Below are 20828 nucleotides of genomic sequence, written 5' to 3'. Positions count from 1 at the left end.
TTCCTCTTTGGCAGCTACACTGACAGAGCTGAGGAGCAGAAATTGGAAAAAAACCCCAAGCTGAACATAATCAAAGCTTTCTGAATTCCTGCTGTATCTTTATGAGTCCTGCTTTTCCAGCCCAGCTGCTTCTTGCAGTGAAACTCTAATTTTTTGTTGGTAACTTCAGCCATTTGCCATGGATATAACCATAATGTCACGAATTCACAATTTGATTATAGCTGTAATGTTATAAAATCCTAATTATGACCTCATTTACATCAAGCAGGAAAAGCACAAAACTGATTCCAAGTGAATAAATTCATCAACATCAGATTGTGTTAAGTGGCCCAAAGAAAATGAGTTGTAATAGAACAGGTTGTGACAAGGGTACTGATGGGGGGAAAGCTGCAAAAAATGGTCTTTCTCTTGAATATAGGTTTAAATAAGTTTTTAACACAAATGTGTAGCTAAATGTGAGGCTAATTGATGCTGTGTGTAGCTGTGCATTGTTTCAGATACTGATGATGCTTCTTTCATTATTGTAATAAAATATATGCCCTGGACTTGCCCAGAATTGCCAGATAAGTGTCTTCCAACAGCCTGAAACCTCCATCCTGCAAACCTGGTGGTGTTTCAATAAATCCTTCTAATCCAGCAAGGCCTGCCACTTCTGAGACTCTTGAAAATGACTTGGCAAGGAACTTGCAATTTCAAGTTCTGAATGGTGATAAAACATTGGGGACTTCTAAATAGGATAGGAAAGCTGGAAGCAAAAAACACCAGGAGTGCTGTAATAAAATACTCAAGGCATTGTTATATATTTTGTTTGCTGCTTATTTAATTTCAGTTTAGCATTTATCTTCTTGTGGGGAGGCCACTCAGAGTCCTGCCAGCTGGATTTTGTCCAATAGATTTTCCTGGTTTAAGTTTTAACACTTTTTAAGTGTTTCAAATGAAGAATCCTTTTCTAAAGAACAATCAAATCACCAGCTAGAGTGATCTGAGAGACTGGAGCATGTGTTCTCCAAAAGGAATGTTTTCCAGTGTGTGGATGTGTGGAAAGGAGCTTTCAGCTCATGGAAAATGAGATGTACAAGGAAATTCTGGGCCAGCCCAACCTGCCCCAGCAGCTCTGTTCCATCCTGAGCTCTCTCTGACCTTGGCAGCATTGCCTGGATCATATTTTCCCAAGGATGGAAGCTTTCCTGCAGGCTGGAACAGAATCCTTCTATCTGCCCAATTCCACCTGGATCTCTGTCCCCTGCTGCCCTTTCCCTGCTTTGGAGCAGCCTGCTTCAAACATTGATTTTCCAGAGGAACAAATGAGCCCAGAGCTTCCATCTGGTGCCGGTGTTGTGTACAGTGTCACACTTGTTTAATTCATATAATTCTATATTAATATAATTATTAATTATAATTAATCTATATATACAGATAAAGGTGGCAGCATTTAAATAAAGGGGCTGTTCCTACATAATATCCATCAAATAAGTGCTCTTTTTCCCCTCTTAAATAGTTTTGTAAGAAAATTCTTCTAGATTTTAAGGAAAGAGTATCTATAAGAAATCTAGAAGTCTGAATCAAGAGTGGAAGTGCAAATGGCTCAGATGGGAAGAATAAAACCAGCTTTTCTGGAGAGTTTCCTTGGAATGCATTGACTGTGTTCTGTAATTTCAGATTGTTCCTTGTCATAGAGTATGTGAATGGGGGGGACCTCATGTTCCACATGCAACGGCAGAGGAAACTCCCTGAGGAACATGCAAGGTATTTCCTGCCTCAGGGCACTGTTTGCTTCTGCTCTGCAGCTTTGTGCACTTGGATTCTTAAGTTTAGGATGTCCTGCCTGGGAAAAAATGTAAATTTTATTTTTTTTGAAGAACATAAATATTTTTAGAGGGCAAGCAGTTCATCAGTAGTAGCAGTTATTCCAATTTACTCCTCCTTATTGCTTCATATTTAGGCTTGCTATGTGGAATTTTCAGAAAAAAAAATCTGTGGAATAAAGAATAATTTTTTTTAATGAGTAGAATGAAAAAAAAAATCTCATTTTTATATAGGGAATGGTCTTGTAAGAGGTCAGTGTCCTTGTCAGTAAATGTAGCTTATGCTATTGATACATAAAAGTTGGCTGTAAAATGATGTTTTAAGAACAGATCTTTAAATTGCACCAGCTTTTCTACTATCTTAATGCTAATATGAACTTTCTCCTTTTTAATTTCAGGTTTTATGCTGCTGAAATTTGTATTGCTCTAAACTTCCTACATGAAAGAGGCATCATCTACAGAGATTTAAAACTGGACAATGTTCTCTTAGATGCAGAGGGTCATATCAAATTAACAGATTATGGCATGTGCAAGGTAGGATTTTCCTGACCTTTCTTCTGTCACTCTTAGGAAACACTAAGAAAATTCATTTTTATATTAACACTGGTGTTACTGAGCCCAGAATTTGGTTGTGGAATTGGAATTTTATTCTGAAAATACTTAACTGTTAAATAGAACCACGTTTGGAACTGAATTGTAATGGGGTTTTTTTCCCCCAAAAAACCCCAAAATCTATTTGAAAAGGACTTCCAAATTGTTTTAACTGATTTTTTTTAAATGTATCTGTAATTAGTAAGCAAAATATTGTTACATACATGTTGTAACTCAGTTTTAATCAGCTGAGGAGGAGCTGTGGAGTCCTAGGCCATTTTGAGCACTATGAGTGTTTATTTTGTGAAAAGAAGCTCTTTAAACTCCCTGAGTAACTTGGGGTTTTAAGTGTAATTAAAGGAAATACCCAGAAAAGGAGGTCAGGTTTTAATTTATGAAATGATTTCTGCATGTAGGAAGGTTTGGGCCCAGGTGACACTACAAGCACTTTCTGTGGGACACCAAATTACATTGCACCAGAGATCCTCAGAGGAGAAGAATATGGTAAGGCATAACTAAACAACCTATAGTTACAATGAATATAGCTGTAGCTTGGTTCAAATACAATTAATTTTTTGACTTGCACATTTCTGTGTTAATATATAATAAAACTTGAGTGCTTGTTGTACAGCTTAAATTTTTTCCTGAAATAAAGGGGTTTTTTACCTTCGTATTACTCATTTCAGCTTCTTTTAAATCACACTTGGCCTGAAAAATATTTATTAAATGAGACTGTAGGAAAACATTTAAACTGCAGCTTTGCTGCCTGCAGAATGTTCCCCTACATTTGTCATCCCAGCTGAGAAAACTCAGACTCACCCAGTGATGTGTAAATCATGTCAGGGGTTTCAGTATCTCCTGGGGTGACTTTATGATGATCATATCCCCATTTGTGTGTTTAGCCCAGAAATGAATTTAATGGGCATTTTATGATGCCCATTTGCTGTTTAGCCCAGAAATCACTTTTCCACTTTTCTCCAAGGAAATATTTTCCTGACCTGGTTGAGGGAGGGGCCACTTAAATCTGCTTTCTAGAGGAACCCCTGTCACAGATATATTTTATGAAAAATCCTTTCATTAGGATTTTTTCTTCTAAGAAGCTGAGAGGCCTCAGAAACAAAATGTAAACAATAATTATTTGCTGCTGTGGAATGCAACAGGTGCATCTGTGATTGGTTTCATGTGGTTGTTTTTAATTAATGGCCAATCACAGTCCGGCTGTCTCAGACTCTCTGGTCAGTCACAAGATTTTTTATCATTCCTTTCTATTCCTTTCAAGCCTTCTGATGTAATCCTTTCTTCTATTCTTTTAGTATAGTTTTAATAGAATATATATATCATAAAATAATAAATCAGCCTTCTGAAACATGGAGTCAGATTCTCATCTCATCCCTCATCCTGGGACCCTGTGAACACCACCACAAACCCCTTTGGAGGTTCTCCCCCAAATTTGCCCTAAACCAGGACACAGTGTTAAAAGCAGGCTATCAATTTTGCTTTGTGTGGGTGAGAAGATGAAATCCCAGGAGTTGTGGCTGAGCAATCTCTGTGTGCCCCTCCCTGCAGGGTTCAGCGTGGACTGGTGGGCACTGGGGGTGCTGATGTTCGAGATGATGGCGGGGAGGTCCCCGTTCGACATCATCACTGACAATCCCGACATGAACACTGAAGATTACCTCTTCCAAGGTACAGCTTTGAGTTCTGGGATGCTTTTGGGTGGATACATCCCAAATGGGCAGTTTCATGGCAGAGCTGGGGTTTCCTTTCCCACTGTTACCCCACAATGCTCCCAACTCCATAATGGGCAAAGCTTCTCTAAAGCAGTTCCTGCGGTTCTGTAACAGAATCTGGCATGTTCTTCTTGAAGGGCCTGGTATAAAATCAATTTCTGTTTAAAATCACACTTTGCCCTATACTGAGGACTGAAACTTTTATTCACACAACAAATAATAGCAAAAGGGAATGAAGGTAACATGTCCCCAGGAAATCCTGCAATGTCAATAGAGCAATGCCGTTGTTTGTTCTGCTTTGCAGTTTTTTGAGAGAGAGGGAAAAAGACAACTGTTGGATTTGTATTTTGTTTATTTGTAGAAAAAACTCTTCATCAAAATTGCTACTTCATCAACATTTATGCTGATTTATGCTTGAATTCCTATAGCTCCTTTTGTTTGCGTGATTTTTAAAATTTCTTTATTTTCCATTTTCTAACTGGTACCACACCAGAATAATAAATGTTTGTATTGAATTCATGGTCAATGTCACAAACCAAAACCCAATATTGCTGTCTTTAAACCTGTCACAGTTATTCTGGAGAAGCCAATCCGGATTCCAAGGTTTCTTTCTGTCAAGGCTTCCCATGTGTTAAAAGGATTTTTAAACAAGGTAAATAACATTCTCTTATTTTTAGCATCTGAAAGCTGGAAATCAGAGCTTCCTGTTGAAAGTGATACAGTTAAGAAGTTAATCTGCTTACTATTAAGAAAATCTATAAAACCTTGGTATCCTCTATGTTAAAAACCCCACTTCAGTCTCAAAATTACTGAGGGAATTCCACAGCATAGTCTTGATGTTCAACTAGGTGCAGGCTTTTAAAAAATAACTGTAGCTTGGTTTATAAACTCTTTTCTATAATACTTATTTAATTAAGCTGATTGAAATCTGAATGGAAAAAAGAAGGACATGAATTATTTTAAGAAGTCATAGAAGATCATTTACAAATTAAGTTTCAACCAAATTTTACTCAAAAAAAAAAGATTAAGCATTCTTTGCTAGCCATAGTGTGTTTATCCCAGCAGAGTTAGCACAGTCATGGGAACGCTGGAGTCATCTCTGTGGGCTTTTGGCAAACGTGGGCTGGAAGTGGCTTGCAGTGTGTAATTCCAGTGTCTGTGTTTTCCACAGGATCCCAAAGAAAGGCTTGGCTGCCAGCCCCAGACAGGATTTGCTGATATCAAGTCTCACACGTTTTTCCGCAGCATAGACTGGGACCTGGTAAAAATCCCTGCTTGTGTTTCTGGGTGTTCCAAAGGAATCATTCATTAATTTATTAGTTGTGTGCATAGACTGGGACCTGGTAAAAATTCCTCCTTTTTTTCTGGGTGTTCCAAAGAACCCATTCATTAATTTATTAGTTGTGTGCATAGACTGGGACCTGGTAAAAGTCCCTGCTTTTTTTCTGGGTTGTGTGCATATGAACAACCCTGTTGCAAACAGGCAAAATGAATTCTAGAAATCATTAGAAATCATTCTAGAAATCATCATAGTCAAAGTAGTTGTCCTGGTACATTGAAACCCAGCTGAATTTACCAATTCTGTGATTCCTAAAATAAGCAGGATTGTTGAGGTAGGTGTCAGGGTTTAGTGACCTGAGGAGGAGTGAGGAGGATCAGTTCCTTTTGTTGGGGATGTGGCAGGAGAGCAGTGGGGTTGTTTATAAAGGAGCTCTGATTACACTTTGCACATTTTCTTTAGTACTGCTGACGTGAGGGAGGTTTTTGGTTCATGGTGAAGAAGATGACTTGCATTTCAGTGGGTTTGCAAGTAAATATTGTATCAAAATTGGGTTTTTAAATCTTCTTCTGCTTGGTAATTGTGTTACCTTCTGTCTTCAGTGCAGAACCATCCCAGAAATGCCATAATAACATTTATTGACACTGGTTTTTAAATATTCTGCTACTTGGTAATTGTGTTACCTTCTGTCTCCAGTGCAGAACCATCCCAGAAATGCCATAATAACATTTATTGACATTTGAGCATTAAAGCTGTAAAGTCTGGAGCACCTCCCTGTCAGCATTACATTTTTAATAGGGAGTTAACAATTGAAAAGTGTGTCTGTAGTGTTTCCACAGTCTGGGAAGGCTGCAGGAAGTGTAGGAAGAGGCAGCACTAACATGAAAGAGTTCAGATGAGAGAAAGCTGCACAGTTTCATTTTCCCTTTGAAGCTGCTGCTCTGAATTTCATTGTAACATTCTTCAGAGAACACAGTGCAGAAGGAATTGGTGCTTTAAAACACCTGATGTTTACAAAATTATCCCAGTAATGAGGGCTGTCCTTAATTTTGTCAGACATCCCTTGCTTGGAGTTCTCTTTTCAACCTTAGTGGGGTTTCTTTTGGTTTGTTGTGGGGTTTTGGTGGGTTTTTTTTGTTTGTTTGTTTGTTTTTTAGGGTTTTTTTGCTATCTTGTGGTGCCCCAGTGCAGCTCACCTGGGGGTGTGGAGCAGAACATCATGTCCTGCAGTTTGTTCTGCTTTGCAGTTTTTTTGAGAGAGAGGGAAAAAGACAACTGTTGGATTTGTATTTTGTTTATTTGTAGAAAAAACTCTTCATCGAAATTGGTACTTCTTGGTCAACATTTATGCTGATTGAATTTTTACATTTTCTAACATATTTTTATGGCTGAAAGCTTTAATATTAAATCCCTATTTTTTAAAAAAATTGAAGATTTAGGTGATCTGTTTTGTGATATGATTAGCACAGTACTGGTCAGGAGGATCAACGTCAGAGAAATTTGAAGTTAAATTTCTAATAAGTTTTGGCAAATGTACTCAGGAAAAAATGAGAAAATACTTGGAAAGCTTTTTTAGTTATTAGAATCTCCTACTCACCACCTGCATTTCACAGAAACCATTTGGACTTAAAAGCTTTTCCAAATCTTTTCAAGTTGTAACAGAAGGAAACGAGTCTAACACTGACTTTAAAACTTGTTCTGTGTGGAGCTTGAGCTAAATGGAAAAATAAATGCAGGGAAAGAGAGCACACAGCCCAGAACATTTTTCCTGGTGTTAGTCATCCCAAGTGTGTGGCACAGCCCAGAACACTTGAGATTGCTCACTCTGCTCTAGGATGGCTCAGCAGCATCCAGGGCAGGTCTTTTCTGGATTGTTTTGGGATTTTCAGTCTATTCTTATCTCAGTGCCTGTTTCATGGTGTTTAACCATTATATGCTGGAGTAAGAACTACAAAGCCACAGCTCCTCTTTGCAGTGAGGGATTTTCTAGAGCTGTTTTATCATTCATTTTCTCAAGTTAAAGGTTGCAGGTTCTCTCTGTGGCTGATTTAAGAGAGCATTTATGCTCTACTGAGTATAACAAAGGAGGAAGTTTGATGTTTACCCCTTGTGCAATAATGCCTGGATGTGAGTGTGTGGTAACAGCTCACAGGGACAGTCCTGCCACCTTGCTTCAGTTTTTAAATATTCATTTTGCTGATTCCTTCACGTTGCCATTCTTGTTTGGGAGGAGCTGATTATTCCTTCCTCATGGGTTTGATTTCATGGTGCTTTCCCAGACCTATCATTGATGGGATGTTGATCTATTAATGCACCACCCTGTGACAGTTTCACAATTTCCTCTTATCTCCATCAGTACTTCCTGTGCTCTTGTCTGAAACCTGAAATCCAAGATTTTTCTGGGATTTATTCCCTGTTTTGTTTGCTCTGTACCAAGCATCATGAGAGATCCTGGCCTTAAAATCAGGTTTTTATCTGATGTTGGTAATACAAGTGATCATTTTGGTCAGTGGTCACTGCTACTCACTCTCACCAGTTACCTGTCCTGAGTTAGATCATGGAGATTTGTAGCCTAGACAGTTTTTTACCTGAATATAAATGTCAGAATTAGAGTGCTGGTGTCTGTGCTCCTATGAATTGGGCTATGTGACAGATTGCACAGAGATGAGGAAGAAAAGTAGGTCGATTTCTCAGGAACAAAAGTAAATATATTGTGCTAGCTGCTGTATTGCAACACTATGGGAATTTATCAATCCTGAATCTAATCTACCAATTTAGAGAAAACCTAAAAGGCTGAATTATTTGTGGCTTTTTATTTTAAAATGCACAGCAGTAACTATTGCTGTCTGTTGCCTGGCTTGTAGGGTATACTACTTTATATTTTGTTGTTCCTTTCCAATAGCATTTACAGCAGTTGGATTTGAGTTTCCTGAGGGATGCTGTAACTCTTGCACTCTGTAATTTTGTCCTTTTCCCCACATTTGGGTAGCTGGAGAAGAAGCAGATGACGCCCCCGTTCCAGCCGCAGATCACGGACGATTACGGCTTGGACAACTTCGACACGCAGTTCACCAGCGAGCCCGTGCAGCTCACCCCAGATGATGAGTATGTGCTGCCCTGCCCCAGGCCAGCTGCACAGCTGGAATTCATTCACAGATTAGCTGAAAATCACTAAGAGGCTGTGTGTGTGTTGGTGTGGTTAGGTTTTCCTTTTCACAAAGGGGGTGGGACTGCTGGGGTGCGTTCCTTGAGCTTTATTTGCAGCATCAGCCTCAAGTAGTGTGGTAGATGGCAAAAGCTCATGTACAGCCAGCAGCAGCCAAAGATTTCTTTCACAGAACGACCAGGTTGGAAGAGACCTTAAAGGTTATAGAGTCCAACCCAGCCCCAACACCTCAACTCAACCCTGGCACCCAGTGCCACATCCAGGCTTTGTTAAACACACCCAGGGATGGGGACTCCAGCACCTCCCTGGGCAGAACATTCCAGAACTTTATCACTTTTCTGTAAAAAACTTCTTCCCAATATCCAACCTATATTTCCCTTGGTGCAGCTTGAGGCTTTGTTACAGAGCATCTTAAACACTTTTTAGCCAGTAGCATATTGCTAAAGCTTACAGATAGTTGTTTTAGCCAATTACTTAAAGTACACATACACCTGCTCCACATATTTGTTTGTCTTCTTTCTATTAACAGTACACAATACACCATTATTAAGCTTAAAACCTTCTACTGTCTTCCTTCTAAAAATCTTCTTACCTTTACTATTTCCCACAACTATGTACTTGCCATTAGAACTTAGTCATGTTACAGTAAATTGGAAATTCTTTGTATCTTGCATTATATGATGGAAGACTGCCCAGTGTTCTGATAAACTAAACACTGCTCTCATTTGTTTTTCAGAGATATAATAAAGCGAATAGATCAGTCAGAATTTGAAGGATTTGAATATATTAATCCATTGTTGCTGTCAACAGAAGAAACAGTATGAAGGAATGACCTCGTTGGGGACAGTGTGAATGACATTAATTTATCCTTAACTACAGTATATGCATGCGAGGCTGGGACTGGTCACTTTGGATGGAGACCAATGATCTAAAAACAAATTTGCTGCTGAAAATCAAAGAAGAGAATTATGATTTTGGTGGGTGTCCTCTGCCACTTAGTGATTCTTAAGTTCTGGGCACTGACACAACTGGCTTCATTAATGAAGGAATTTGCATTTTGTGCCTGTTTCATGAAGGATTGAAACGTTCATTGCATCCCTGCAAAAGGAGATCATGAGAAACTTTGAGATCCTCACACTTTCTACAAACATGTGATGCAATGAGCTCCCAGTTGAAGAGTATTACAGTGTAACATCCTGAAGAATAAAATATATTACAGTGGTGTTGAAGCTTATTTTTGATGCCTTTTTTCACAAGTGGTACCTGTCTAAACATCTCAGATATATTTAAAAGGAGTTGTGTTTTATTAGCAATCAAAACATAAATTTGGGTACAAGATTTAAGTGCCTAAATGGATAAACTGCATTGAAGGATTATTGCATATTTGGGACGTTCTTACACCTGGTAAGTTCTGCTTGTTAATATTAAGTAAAATTCCATCTGAAACATACAGTTCACAGCTGCAGCCTGATGTTTAGTTGCATTTTTACAGAATTTGGAATGCAGAGTGACTCAGTGAGATTAATTCCAAATTAGAATTTACGGTATCAATTACAGAATCTGTTGTCTTAAACTCCAAATTTACCAAAACGTAGAGATTGAAGAAAACTAAATTTGCACACAAAGGATTTCTAAACATACTTAAGCAGTGCCTACACCTACAATGATATTGTGTTGTATATTAGATTTTTGAAAAGTATTTTTATCAACAATACAAATATTCAGATGTAGAGCAAAAGCATAGTAAAGCATAGCCTTAAAGTAGTAAATCTAGAATAACCATAAGATAAAATCCACTTTCCTGATAAAGCACACCTCCTGCTTATGATAAACTGTCTGCTTACAGTTGCTCAGTGTGCATTAATAACTAATTAATCATTCTGCAGCAGAGAATGGGATCTTTCAGCGAAATGATTTGCATCAAAGCAGTACAATTCTTTTAATGGCAGAAAAACAAATATCTAAGAAATTGGAAGAGGCAAAAGACAACTGTGGGATCCCTTCTGGTGGGAGCTGGGGGTGCCAGGGGAGCCAGGGGCAGGGGAGGGCTCAGCTCTGCTGCCTCAGGCTGGGCTGCTGGGGGGAGGGAAAACAAAAACCCTGTGCTGGCCTCTCACCTGATTGGGTGTAAAACACAGGAGAAATTGTGACACTTTCACTTTCTTTACATTAACCTATGGTTTTCTCAGGGTACAGCATTGCATTAGGTGCTGAACATGACATCTTTGGGATTCACATCCAAGTCATGAGGTGCTAGGACCAGACTGCCAAAACATTGTTTGAAATAGTCAATTAATCATTGATTAACAATCTAGGTTTTGTATCCCCTCCTTAGCCACAATTATGCAGACCTGTGGTTGTTTAGTTCTATGAATCCCATTCAGGTTTCAGTTGTGGGTTTCTCTGTTGGACTGTAGCTTTTCATATTCAGCAAAATGTGTTTTAATCAACACTAAATAATTTAACTAGTAAAAAGTACTTGCCTCAAATGCCTGGACTTTAGATACTTTATTATCTACTAAAGGCAACATTACCTTTTAAATGTAATCTGACATTTTTTTATTGCTCCTTTTCCCCTTTTCCCTCTTATTTTATTTCCCCTGAATAATTTCCTGTTCAGTGTTTTGAACTCCCCTGGTACTAAAGCTAATCAGTAGTGATCAGAGTGACTGCAGGCAGCTCATGAAAGGAACTGTGACAGGTTAAGCTGTCCTTTGACATGCCAGGGCATGGAACTTGAAACTGGAAATATTAGAAATGTGGGTTGGGGTTTTTTTTAACCTTTTTTTCCAGGTTTCAGAACATTTTGGGAGGGAGGGAAGGAAGAATAGAAAGACACATTTTGCTAATCAAACATTGTAAAGACTATTTGATTTTTATTTAAGAATTTACAGGCATTTACAATGTTGCTGTGTTGCCAAATAGTTTGCTGGGTACAAGTTTGGTTGCTCATGTGCAAGTGTTTGAATAATGTTCTGTTCATGATGAAGGGGAAATTTTTTATATAAAGTACTTGTTTTATAAATAAAAGAAAATGAAGGATGTAATTAAATGTGTGGTTTGGAAAAAAAAATCCTAATATATTACAAATGGATCTGGTAATGATATATAGTTGTCTTATTTGAAATAGTAAATGAAAATTCTAGCTAATTTAATGATTGTAAAACAGTAAATATGTTCTTGTAGTTTTGTATAATTAATTAGTTGGGATCTTTGCTGACCAGTTTTAATTGTGCAGAAGATGGTATACTAATCCATAACAGCTGAGATCATTTATATTCTTGCACATCTATTAAAGACTTTAATGAAAAAGTTAATAGACTGTTATTATTTATCAGTGAAATGGGCTGTGTCTGACCTCTGAAACAGACCCCACTGTGAACTGAATCTCTAGAGCCTGCTGTATTTTTATACTGTACCCTGTGTTTATTCTGGATCTGGATCCCAGCTCAGCTGCAGGTTTTGAGGTCCGGGGCACAGGGAAATCAACCAGAGCAGCTCAGTGATCTCATCCCTTGGTTAGTGGTTACTGAGCTGTCACTAAATGTCATTTATTGTCACTCCCAGGCTTAGCAAGTGTTCCCCTGCTCCTCTTGAGACGTGACCAAAGAGCAGCTGAGCCCCTCCCAGCCCCAGCAGTTTCTGGGCAGTTCTGCTCTGTGTGCAGCTGTACCAAAATCAGCTCCTTGGCTGTGTTAAATCTCACTTTGCAGCTCAGCATTGTGACACTGCAGCCTAATTAGCCCAGTCATGTTAATCACCTGTTAACACTGATACTGACTTAGAAACCTGCACTGTAAGGGTTTGAATTTAGCTGGGCTCCTTCAGAAACATAAAAACCCCACATCCTTTATTTGGTCTGGGCTGTGTTTTCTCTTAAACAGCTACACTCCCAGGATCAATTGTACAATTATCCTTTCTTGCTTAGGTATTAAAACAACAAAAATGCCAAATTCAGATTACTTTTTAACTGAGTTTATTTTCATAGATTATCTGTTTAGAAAAAAAAAAGTAATACACTAAGTAACAGTTGTCTTTGCTCAGCTGCTTTCTTCTGTCCTGAGAGATTCAGAACTCTGGTGCATCAGACAAAGCTCGAGGGATTTCCAGTAGTGCATTTCTTCAGGAGTACCAAGCCTCATTTCCCTGGGGGTCTCTGGGACATCCCAGAGCACCATTTTCAGAACTAGAATTACTTTATGTGCATTTGAGAGGCTTTCAAAGAAGACAAACCCAAAACCAAAAAGGCAGGTGGCACTTATCCTTCTGTTGAGTTACTGGTTTAAGTCAGAGACAAGGATGTGCTTCCTTGACACATTTTTCCTTTTCCTTTGAGAAGGCTTCATCCTTGGCCTGGTTCCTGTGCTCTCCACTCCTCTGGGTTTACCACATGACATCATCTGCACTTTCAGACAAGCACCTGGCAAGGTGCCCATCGATGTCCAGCTGGGAGAGTCTGCAAACACAAACAGTCACATCCTTCTACTGCCTGTTCTTTACTCCCTCCCACAAGTGTTTGGTACCTTAGTGGGGCAGTCAGTCCTGTGCCCAAATCCTCTACCAAAAACCCCCACCCTTGCTGTTACTGCTGCTCAAACTGGAGCTGAGTAGCACAGACCTGATGCATTTTAAGCTTTTCTGTCTAAGTCTCTTGACAAAAGGACCAAAATTGTCTAAATATTAATGTAGCCACTCCTTGTCTCCCTGTTCAGCCTCCCAACAACAGGGAAAGTGGCCCCCAACAGAGCCTGCAGGGTTAGAGGACCTGTGGAAAAGCACATTTTCAGTAACTCTGACAGATAAGGTAATATGAAATTGTGTTAACATTTCTTACTGTAGAGCAGATACTCAATTTGTAAATGGGATTAAAGTATGTAATTCTGACAGCTAAAAAGGACCTTACAGTAGAAGTTTTGTCTGCTTTTGTTATTCTGTATATAAAGGATGCATCCAGAACCTGCTGTGGTTCATTTATGGGAAAGCCATGAAAAAAAACCAAAACACAAACTTACCTTCCACTAAACTGCATCAGACACATGGGACAACTGTCAAGAGCTGAACGTGCTTCACTCTGGTTTTCCATTTTCTCCTCATGGCTCTCGGCCCCAGGAGTGCTCCCGAGCCCAGGCTTCTCCACAGGCACCCCCGTGGCCTCCCCTGCTGGAAGCTCCCCCTGGTGTGTTTGGATTTGAGGTTTTTCCTCACCCTTTTCTCTCCTGTCTGCCCTGCTGTTCTGTACAGTCCCTGTGAGCTGCTGCTGAGGGCCCAGAGCTTCTGCAGGGCTTTGTACCAACACTGAGGGCTGTGCTGAGCTGCTGTGCCCAGGGACTTGACATGGCTTGGGACTCACATCCAGCTCTGAAACACCTCTTGTGTCTGCTCCAGATGCAGGTTTGGCTTCATCTCTACTGGTTCCCCTACAGGTTTTCTCAGCTATGGATGATAAACTCTTCAGTTTATCTGCTTGGCCCTGTTCTTTATGTAATTCATTGCTCTGGCTCTGTGTTGGCTGCTGGGAGCTCAGATCCGTGGGGTTCAGACATTTTTCTTGGTGAAAAGATGGGAATGATACCCACTGAAAGTCTTTAGTTCCAACTGTAAAGACTTCCTGGTGTTCTGGACTCTTTTCCTGTTGTTTCTACAACACACACACAGAGAATGTCTTAAGCAAATGGAGCTCAATCAATACCTAAACCCAGGCTTTGAGAACACATTGCAAATACTGAGAAAGCTGAACTACAGGAAAGAAAAGAACATTTTATTTATGTCCCTCCTCCAGGAGCTGATGGGATATGGGTCTTTCCTCAGCATTTCTAAATGGATACAATGGGTACTCATGTTCCAGAGAGACTAAGGATGAAAACAACAACCTGCTGCTGTTCAGGGGGGAAAAAGTACTTTATAAAGACTGATTTTTATGCTGGGATCTTGCCTAATGCCACAGGGTGGGTTCTGTGTAATTAACCCCTCCATTACAGCTTGCCTTTTCCAGTTTCGTTCCTTAGGGAGATGCTGGTGTTTATGGCAATCAGCATCCTTACACAGGCTCCCTCTTCCCAGCAAAATGCTGAAAAGAATTTGCTGTACTGCAAAAAAAGCCTCTTGTAGCTGTCCTTATATTCCCTGCCACACCATGCCCAGCCACAGCACTGCACACAGAGATGAAAGAGCTGAAACCCCACATCCCTAAAAGCTATTTCATGTTGTTTCCCATTAAGCAGGCTGTCGCTATTGGAAGCAGGAACAAAGTGCAAAAACAAGGATACAGCACGCTACCTTTTCCAAGAACTCTGGAAAGCTGGGCACTGTGTCCCAGTTTGTACACTCTGAATCTTGACTGATGTCTTTCAGTAGCAGAAGCCAGGTTTTTTCACACTCATTTAATTCTTCCTTTTCAAACCAGGAACATCTGTCAGTCGATGCCCTGTAAAGACACAGTCCAATAGTCTGAAGGTGGGAGAGAACAAAGAAAATACTCTTGACACTGATACCAGTTTGCCTCTTTTTACTGGAACACAAAGACATCATTGAGCCTGCAAACTATTTTTTGCAGCTTTATATGACTTATGTAATTTGTGCAGCTAGCAAAAATTTAATGTCTAAATGCTTTCCTTTCTGCTTGTAACAAATGAGCAGTAGGTATCTATCACTGTCTCCACTTCCAAGCGAAGCAGTTAAGTGCAGCCACTGTTTTATCTTCTCAAATACCAAACTTAACACCTGCTGAGCACAGAAACCATGGAAGTGTTTGCACTGAGGGTGGCAATTGCATCAGTTCCCATGTATGTCTGGTCATTCCCACACTGCCATTTGAAATTACTGATTATCCTCCCAAACAACTTGATTTAATTGATTCTAGGAACTATAAGCACTAAAAGGTAATGTTGTACAAAGACAATTCCAAGGGAAGGATGGATTGTTTATGTCACAATGGTATTTCCAGCATTCTTCCTGATGCGCTTTCTTGGGTCGCTGTCCAAGAATGAAGCTGTACAGGGAAGAAATTGGAAACAACACACTTTTAAAGAGCAGAGTGATCAACCTCTCCCAGCCCATGGGGGGACACGGCTGAGCCCCGGGCTCGAACACAAACCGAGCCACTCACTGCCTTCCGTCCTCCCGAACTCTGGGGCTGGGAAAAACAGAAAATATTTCTGCGCTCCTGTGAGTCGTATTCTGGAAGAAAGAAAACTGAATTTTCACACATTAACTTTTCTCAGGCCCTGTCCTCGCCAGTGCTGTTCTGTGCGGAGGAACCTGCGGGAGGCGTGTGGCACGCTGCGCTCTATCCGGCAGCTTTATCTCTATTTTTTAAGGGCGCTACGGGCGGTGTTTGATGAAATAACCTTTAACAGACACAGATCTGACCGCGAAACGCCGCGAGTCGCCGGGGCGGTGCACCCTGGCCTGCGGAGCCGATCCGATCCCCCCGGAGCCGATCCGGTCCCCCAGGACCGATCCGATCCCCCCGGTCCCGACTCACTGGGGCCGCGGCGGGGGCTCGGGGCCGGGGCTGCGCTCCCAGCCGCGGGCGGGCGGCGCCGTCCGGGGCTTCAGGCGCAGCTTGGCGGCTCCTTCCTCACACATGGCCAAGAATCCCCGCGCCTCGCCGGGGGACGGCGCTGGCGGCCGCGGGAGGGCGGGGAGTGAGGGCGACCGGGGCTTCCTCCTCCTCCTTCTCTTCCTCCTCCTCCTCCTGCCCCGGGGGCGCTGCCGGGGCTGTGACTCTCCGCCCTCAGAGCCGCCCTCACGGCGCGGGGGTGGCGGGAGAAGGCGGGTGGCTCTGAGGGCGCCCCGAGGGGAGCCCGGCGTTCCCCACCCCCTGCACCCCTCAGCCGCCGGGGGCTGGTCTGTCTCGAAAACAGCCCTTTTTTGGTTTGCTTTTACCCTCAAACTTTATGTTTTTATAGGGTTTTGGTGTGTTGGGAAGGGCACGGTCAGGGCTGTGCTGGGTGGTCCCCGTGGCTGAGGGGGACAAGATGGCGGCGGGTGGGGCCTGGCCGGTCTCGCCCGGGGTCTGGAGCTGCTGAGGGGGGCCAAACCCAAAGACTGTTCTTCCAAAAAATCAAACGGATTGGGAGCGCACCTCTGCCCTAATTTCCCTTTTAGAGAAGCGTCTGAAGTGATGCGATTTGACGTTTTTGGCCAGAGTGTTGCCATGCTAGAGAGGGTTTAAACACTCCCCAGCCTGCAGCTGTCTCAAAAACAGACCCCACAGGAGTGGTGACAGACATTTCATCCTCCAGCAGTACATAAAAGGTCCAGAAAGTAACTCTGCTGTTGAAACTCCTAACAACTGATGCAAAAAATAACTGTGCAACGAAATAAATCCAGTTTGGTAACAGGAGTTTGTGAGGGAGCACCAGCACACAGGACTCTTTGCATAAAACCAATTTATTATTGCTAAAGCATGAGTCCAAGTCCACATTCTTCTTCTGTAACTGCATTTATGTGTTGCTGGATGTCTGTGGACTGCACCATCCTTGGATTTTTCAGAGTAGAAAGGAGTCATCAGTATTGACTGATTGTTAGAGGTTACCGCCAGTGAGTTATTGTGTTGGTCACACAGCCCAGCAAAAATGTATTAATAACAGTGGACTTAATATGTGCTTTGAGTGCATCTGAACCTTGAAAATGAGTATCAGAGTTCAGAGGTTCACATTTCACATAAATTTGAAGCTGAGCAGGTCCATTCAGCCTCATCCAGAGGTGTTTCAGCTGAGGATGAGTCTGTCTGTCCAGAGATCTGGGAGGCTCTGCCCAGCCTTCACCTTCCCCTCAGCTACTTAGTGTTTCTGTGAGTCCATAAGGCCTTTAACTCTGTGTAATAACTAATTTCTTAACTTTAAAGCATCATTATTAGTTTTCCTTTTGTGGATAAAAATCTTGGAAGTGCAGTGTTTGGTTGCTCCTGGGGTCTGTGGGAGTCTATACAATGGATAGCCCAGCTGAAAAACAAAAATAATAAAAAATTGTCACAATAGAGGACCAATATTTCAGCTGTGTGGTGGACAGAGTAAAACTAAAATAAAATCCAGGAAGAAAGAAACAACGATGGAAAAAATCAACCTCTATAACACAGACTAACCTTTTCCCACATTAATATCTGTTACAGCTACTACAGTGCCCAGGGAAACACCCAAGGCACAGTCACAGGGTTCTGTCACTTTTGTTGCCATTTAGAAGCTGCTTCCCAGTGTGGTGAAAGGAAATCCCAGGAAATCCCCCCCTCCTTTCCTTCTTTGTTGGCAAAGGTGTTCTCCCAAAAGCTGCAGGTGGAACAAGGTAAGTGGAACCGAGGCAAAGGGTGAATCTGGAGCTGAAGGTGTAGACTGCTGTGGAGAGGAAAGTGGTGGTGGCAGCAGAGAAGAGCAAGAGAAAGGGGTGTAAATAAAGCAAAAGTGTGAATTGAAGAGGGATTTGGCCGTGGAAGTGGTGGGAAATGAGATGACAGAGGGGTAGAAATCTGATTTCACAACCAGCTGAAGAAGTGTTCCTTGGGGGATTTTACTCAGGCTCACTGGGAATTGTGGCCCAGCGCTGACTGTCACCACACGGAGGCAGCAGACTATGCAAAAACAGGGATTTTACAAAATCCGGGGGGCTGTGAAAGCGCTCCAGACATACTCCTGGGTGTATCTATGCTAACGATCAGTGATACCACAGGGTTTCTTTTATTCCTGTGATGTTTGGGTTGGTGTTTTATGTTTTATGAGCCCTTGGATACTCCTTGGACAATCCTCTGCTGCTAAATCGTGTGTTGTACCCATGGATTTATGTTGTTAGAAACGACTTCTCCCAGAACAGCCATCAGGAGTGCAGCCTGTTCTTCATGCTGGAGGTGTTGCTGTGTGGTGCTGTGAGCACTTTCAGCATTTGCAAAAGCTTTATTATGGGGGAACATAAAAATTGGTTATTGTGCAGTAAGGGCCACAAATGAAAGAGTAAAATAAAAAGAATAGGGAAAATTATTATCGCAGCTTCTGCTTGTAAAAAGCAAAAGGAGAAAACCTTGCTTCTGTATCAACTGTAGGTAGGTTTGGATTGTGTAGATTTAAGTGAAAATTCTAAGGTTTTTTTGATTGTTATCTGTTTAATGATACCCACTCTAACCATGTCATTAATGTTTTCATCCTTGCCCTATCTGCTTCTGTAACTACCTGCAGATTTCAAAATAGAAATCTTTGTCCATTAAGGGCATTTAGTATTTTTCATCTGCATCTTTCCAGAATGAATAATGTACTAAGAATAGGAAGGCAGAGTGTAGAATAGGATCTGTTCTTGGGCTTGCCCCTTTGCACAAGACGATATTTTCTGTTTCCTCCACTGCATGGAAATCCTATTGCTTCTTGCTTGATTTTGGGTCTTGCTAATTTAATAATTAGAATGTTTAGTGGTCGTAGGGAAAAAGTTCTCCTAGAAATGCAGAAAGTAGTCTTTATCATAATCAGCCTTGACTGGATTTGAGCCAGTGGTCAAGGGATTTGAGCTTGTGGAAGCCAGAATGCTCCTACAGATTATCTGCAGGGATTTCCTTGTAAATGGAGTGCCAGCGTGTGTAGTTATCTCTTCCCCGTTGAGTCTCATCAAGCTGCACACGCTTAATCTTTACTTACATGGTCCCTGATTCTTGCTGTAAAGTGGGCCTCAGTTTTAACTTTTGCTCTCAGGAAGAAGGGCCTATTATAACAAATTCTAATCCTTTTGCAGTTCCACAATCACTAAAGCCTATAAATTGCCTGCCAAACAAACCAAGTGATCTTTTCCTGGGCTGAGGGAAAGAGGAGAGTGTAAAACGCAGGTGCCAGCATTTGCTGGGGAAGAACTGGTACATTATCAACTAATCCGCCTTCTGCTATTTCTGATTTCCTCCCCAACAGCTGCAGCATTGAATGAGAGCTTCTGCATTTGGGAAGAATTAGAAAGCTTGGTAATGCAGGGTCTCTATTACAGATACAACAGCTCACAGACAGGGAGGAGATTTTTGCTGCCGGTGTAGAATTTGGAGTGCTAGGCATTTTATAGCCTGGAAAAATTGTAATTTTCAGCTGTTGTTATGGAGTAATCAATGAAGAAGAGATGCCACAGTTTCTGCTGGGTTTCTCTCAGAGCCTGATGTCATTGCATGCAGGAGCTATTATTTTTTTTAATGTGCCACTTTGAGGCTGAAGCACATACAGTTTTTATTAAAACTTGTTTTTTTATGACGACTGATGCTCGCTGATAGTTTTAGACCTTCTGAAATATCATTTCTTCTGTAGTGATAGCTCCAGTATCAGATAAAAATGTTCAGAAGAAATTGTTCCTTGCTAGACCATTGAAATATTATTATATTTTAATTATTTTATCTAACCAATGCTTAGCTTGGGAGTACATGTTGATAATTTTTTGTCCTTGTCAAATACTCTGTGACTTCACTCAAGGATGAGCGTGGCCATTCTGCTAAATGTAATAAAGGACAATGTCCCCAAAGAGATCACAGTGTGCAGAGCAGAGCAGCAGGGAAAGCTGCTGCAGCAAATGTCCCACAGCTAAAATGCTCCACTCTAATGTCACAGTGTGTCCCCTAAATAGCCAGTGGCAGCAATTGCAGCCCTGGAAAGAGTAACTCAGCAAACTGACCCGCTCAGTCCAGTGCTAATCACTGGCTGTGGTGAAATGGGAAAGTCTGACTCTTTACATTAATGTGATGTGTTACAGTTAAACCACAAAATGAGGAGAGCTGGGTAAGACTGGCTTAGTCAGGAGAATAAAATGACGTGCATTTCAGTTTGGGAAGTGCAGGCTCATTGCTGCTTCCAGAGAAAGTCAGTTGAGTGGAGACAGTTTTGAGGGTTCTCCTTAATTTTAGTTGCAGGAGACATTCTCTTCCCCACAAAAAGTCACTGCCTTTGAAACCTGCTCCCTCTGGTAGCACACCAGAGCTGAATTTGCCAACGTGCAGCACCCAGTGCACGACTCATCCCTTCAATTCAGCTTTTCCAAATGCAAGGACAGATCAGCACCTGTGTGGCTGGAGATGGAAAACCCAGCCTTGTGACATTTATATGCCAAGATGGGAAGACCTAAAAAGAGGACTAGGGAGACTAGCATGGCATTTGCGGGTACCAGGTTGCCAAGGAGGCATATTGTATTGAAACAGTTGCCTGGGAAACATTTAAAAATACATTGAATGGAAAAGCATATGTGATGTGCCCACAAGTGTTCTGTGTGAATGAAATGCCATGGCTGATGATGGCACCAAGAGACTGTTACTA

General features: G+C 41.5%; 2 protein-coding genes across 4 annotated transcripts in view; one reads left to right on the top strand and one right to left on the bottom strand.

Moving 5' to 3' along the window:
• PRKCZ (protein kinase C zeta) overlaps positions 1-11888 on the top strand; it is a 41925-nt gene extending 30037 nt beyond the window's left edge. For all 3 annotated transcript variants that reach the window (XM_030963788.1, XM_030963789.1, XM_030963790.1), the window contains 8 exons: positions 1660-1746; positions 2204-2339; positions 2813-2900; positions 3963-4082; positions 4699-4778; positions 5298-5387; positions 8395-8510; positions 9308-11888. In XM_030963788.1, the coding sequence (XP_030819648.1) occupies positions 1660-1746; positions 2204-2339; positions 2813-2900; positions 3963-4082; positions 4699-4778; positions 5298-5387; positions 8395-8510; positions 9308-9395 (805 nt within the window). In that variant the 3' untranslated portion in view covers positions 9396-11888. The remainder of the gene's footprint in view (positions 1-1659; positions 1747-2203; positions 2340-2812; positions 2901-3962; positions 4083-4698; positions 4779-5297; positions 5388-8394; positions 8511-9307) is intronic.
• A 718-nt stretch (positions 11889-12606) lies between these two features.
• On the bottom strand, positions 12607-16201 carry FAAP20 (FA core complex associated protein 20). Its single transcript, XM_030963898.1, has 4 exons — positions 16055-16201; positions 14848-14995; positions 13584-14209; positions 12607-13027 (listed from the first exon to the last, which is right to left on the bottom strand). Exons 1-4 carry the CDS (start codon positions 16156-16158, stop codon positions 12955-12957), a joined length of 951 nt encoding a protein of 316 aa, XP_030819758.1. The 5' UTR covers positions 16159-16201; the 3' UTR covers positions 12607-12954.
• Positions 16202-20828: the final 4627 nt, after the last annotated feature.

The sequence above is a fragment of the Camarhynchus parvulus genome, chromosome 21 (assembly GCF_901933205.1).
Source record: "Camarhynchus parvulus chromosome 21, STF_HiC, whole genome shotgun sequence".
NCBI classification, from domain to species: Eukaryota; Metazoa; Chordata; class Aves; order Passeriformes; family Thraupidae; genus Camarhynchus; species Camarhynchus parvulus.
This window is presented reverse-complemented; position numbering and strand designations above follow the sequence as displayed.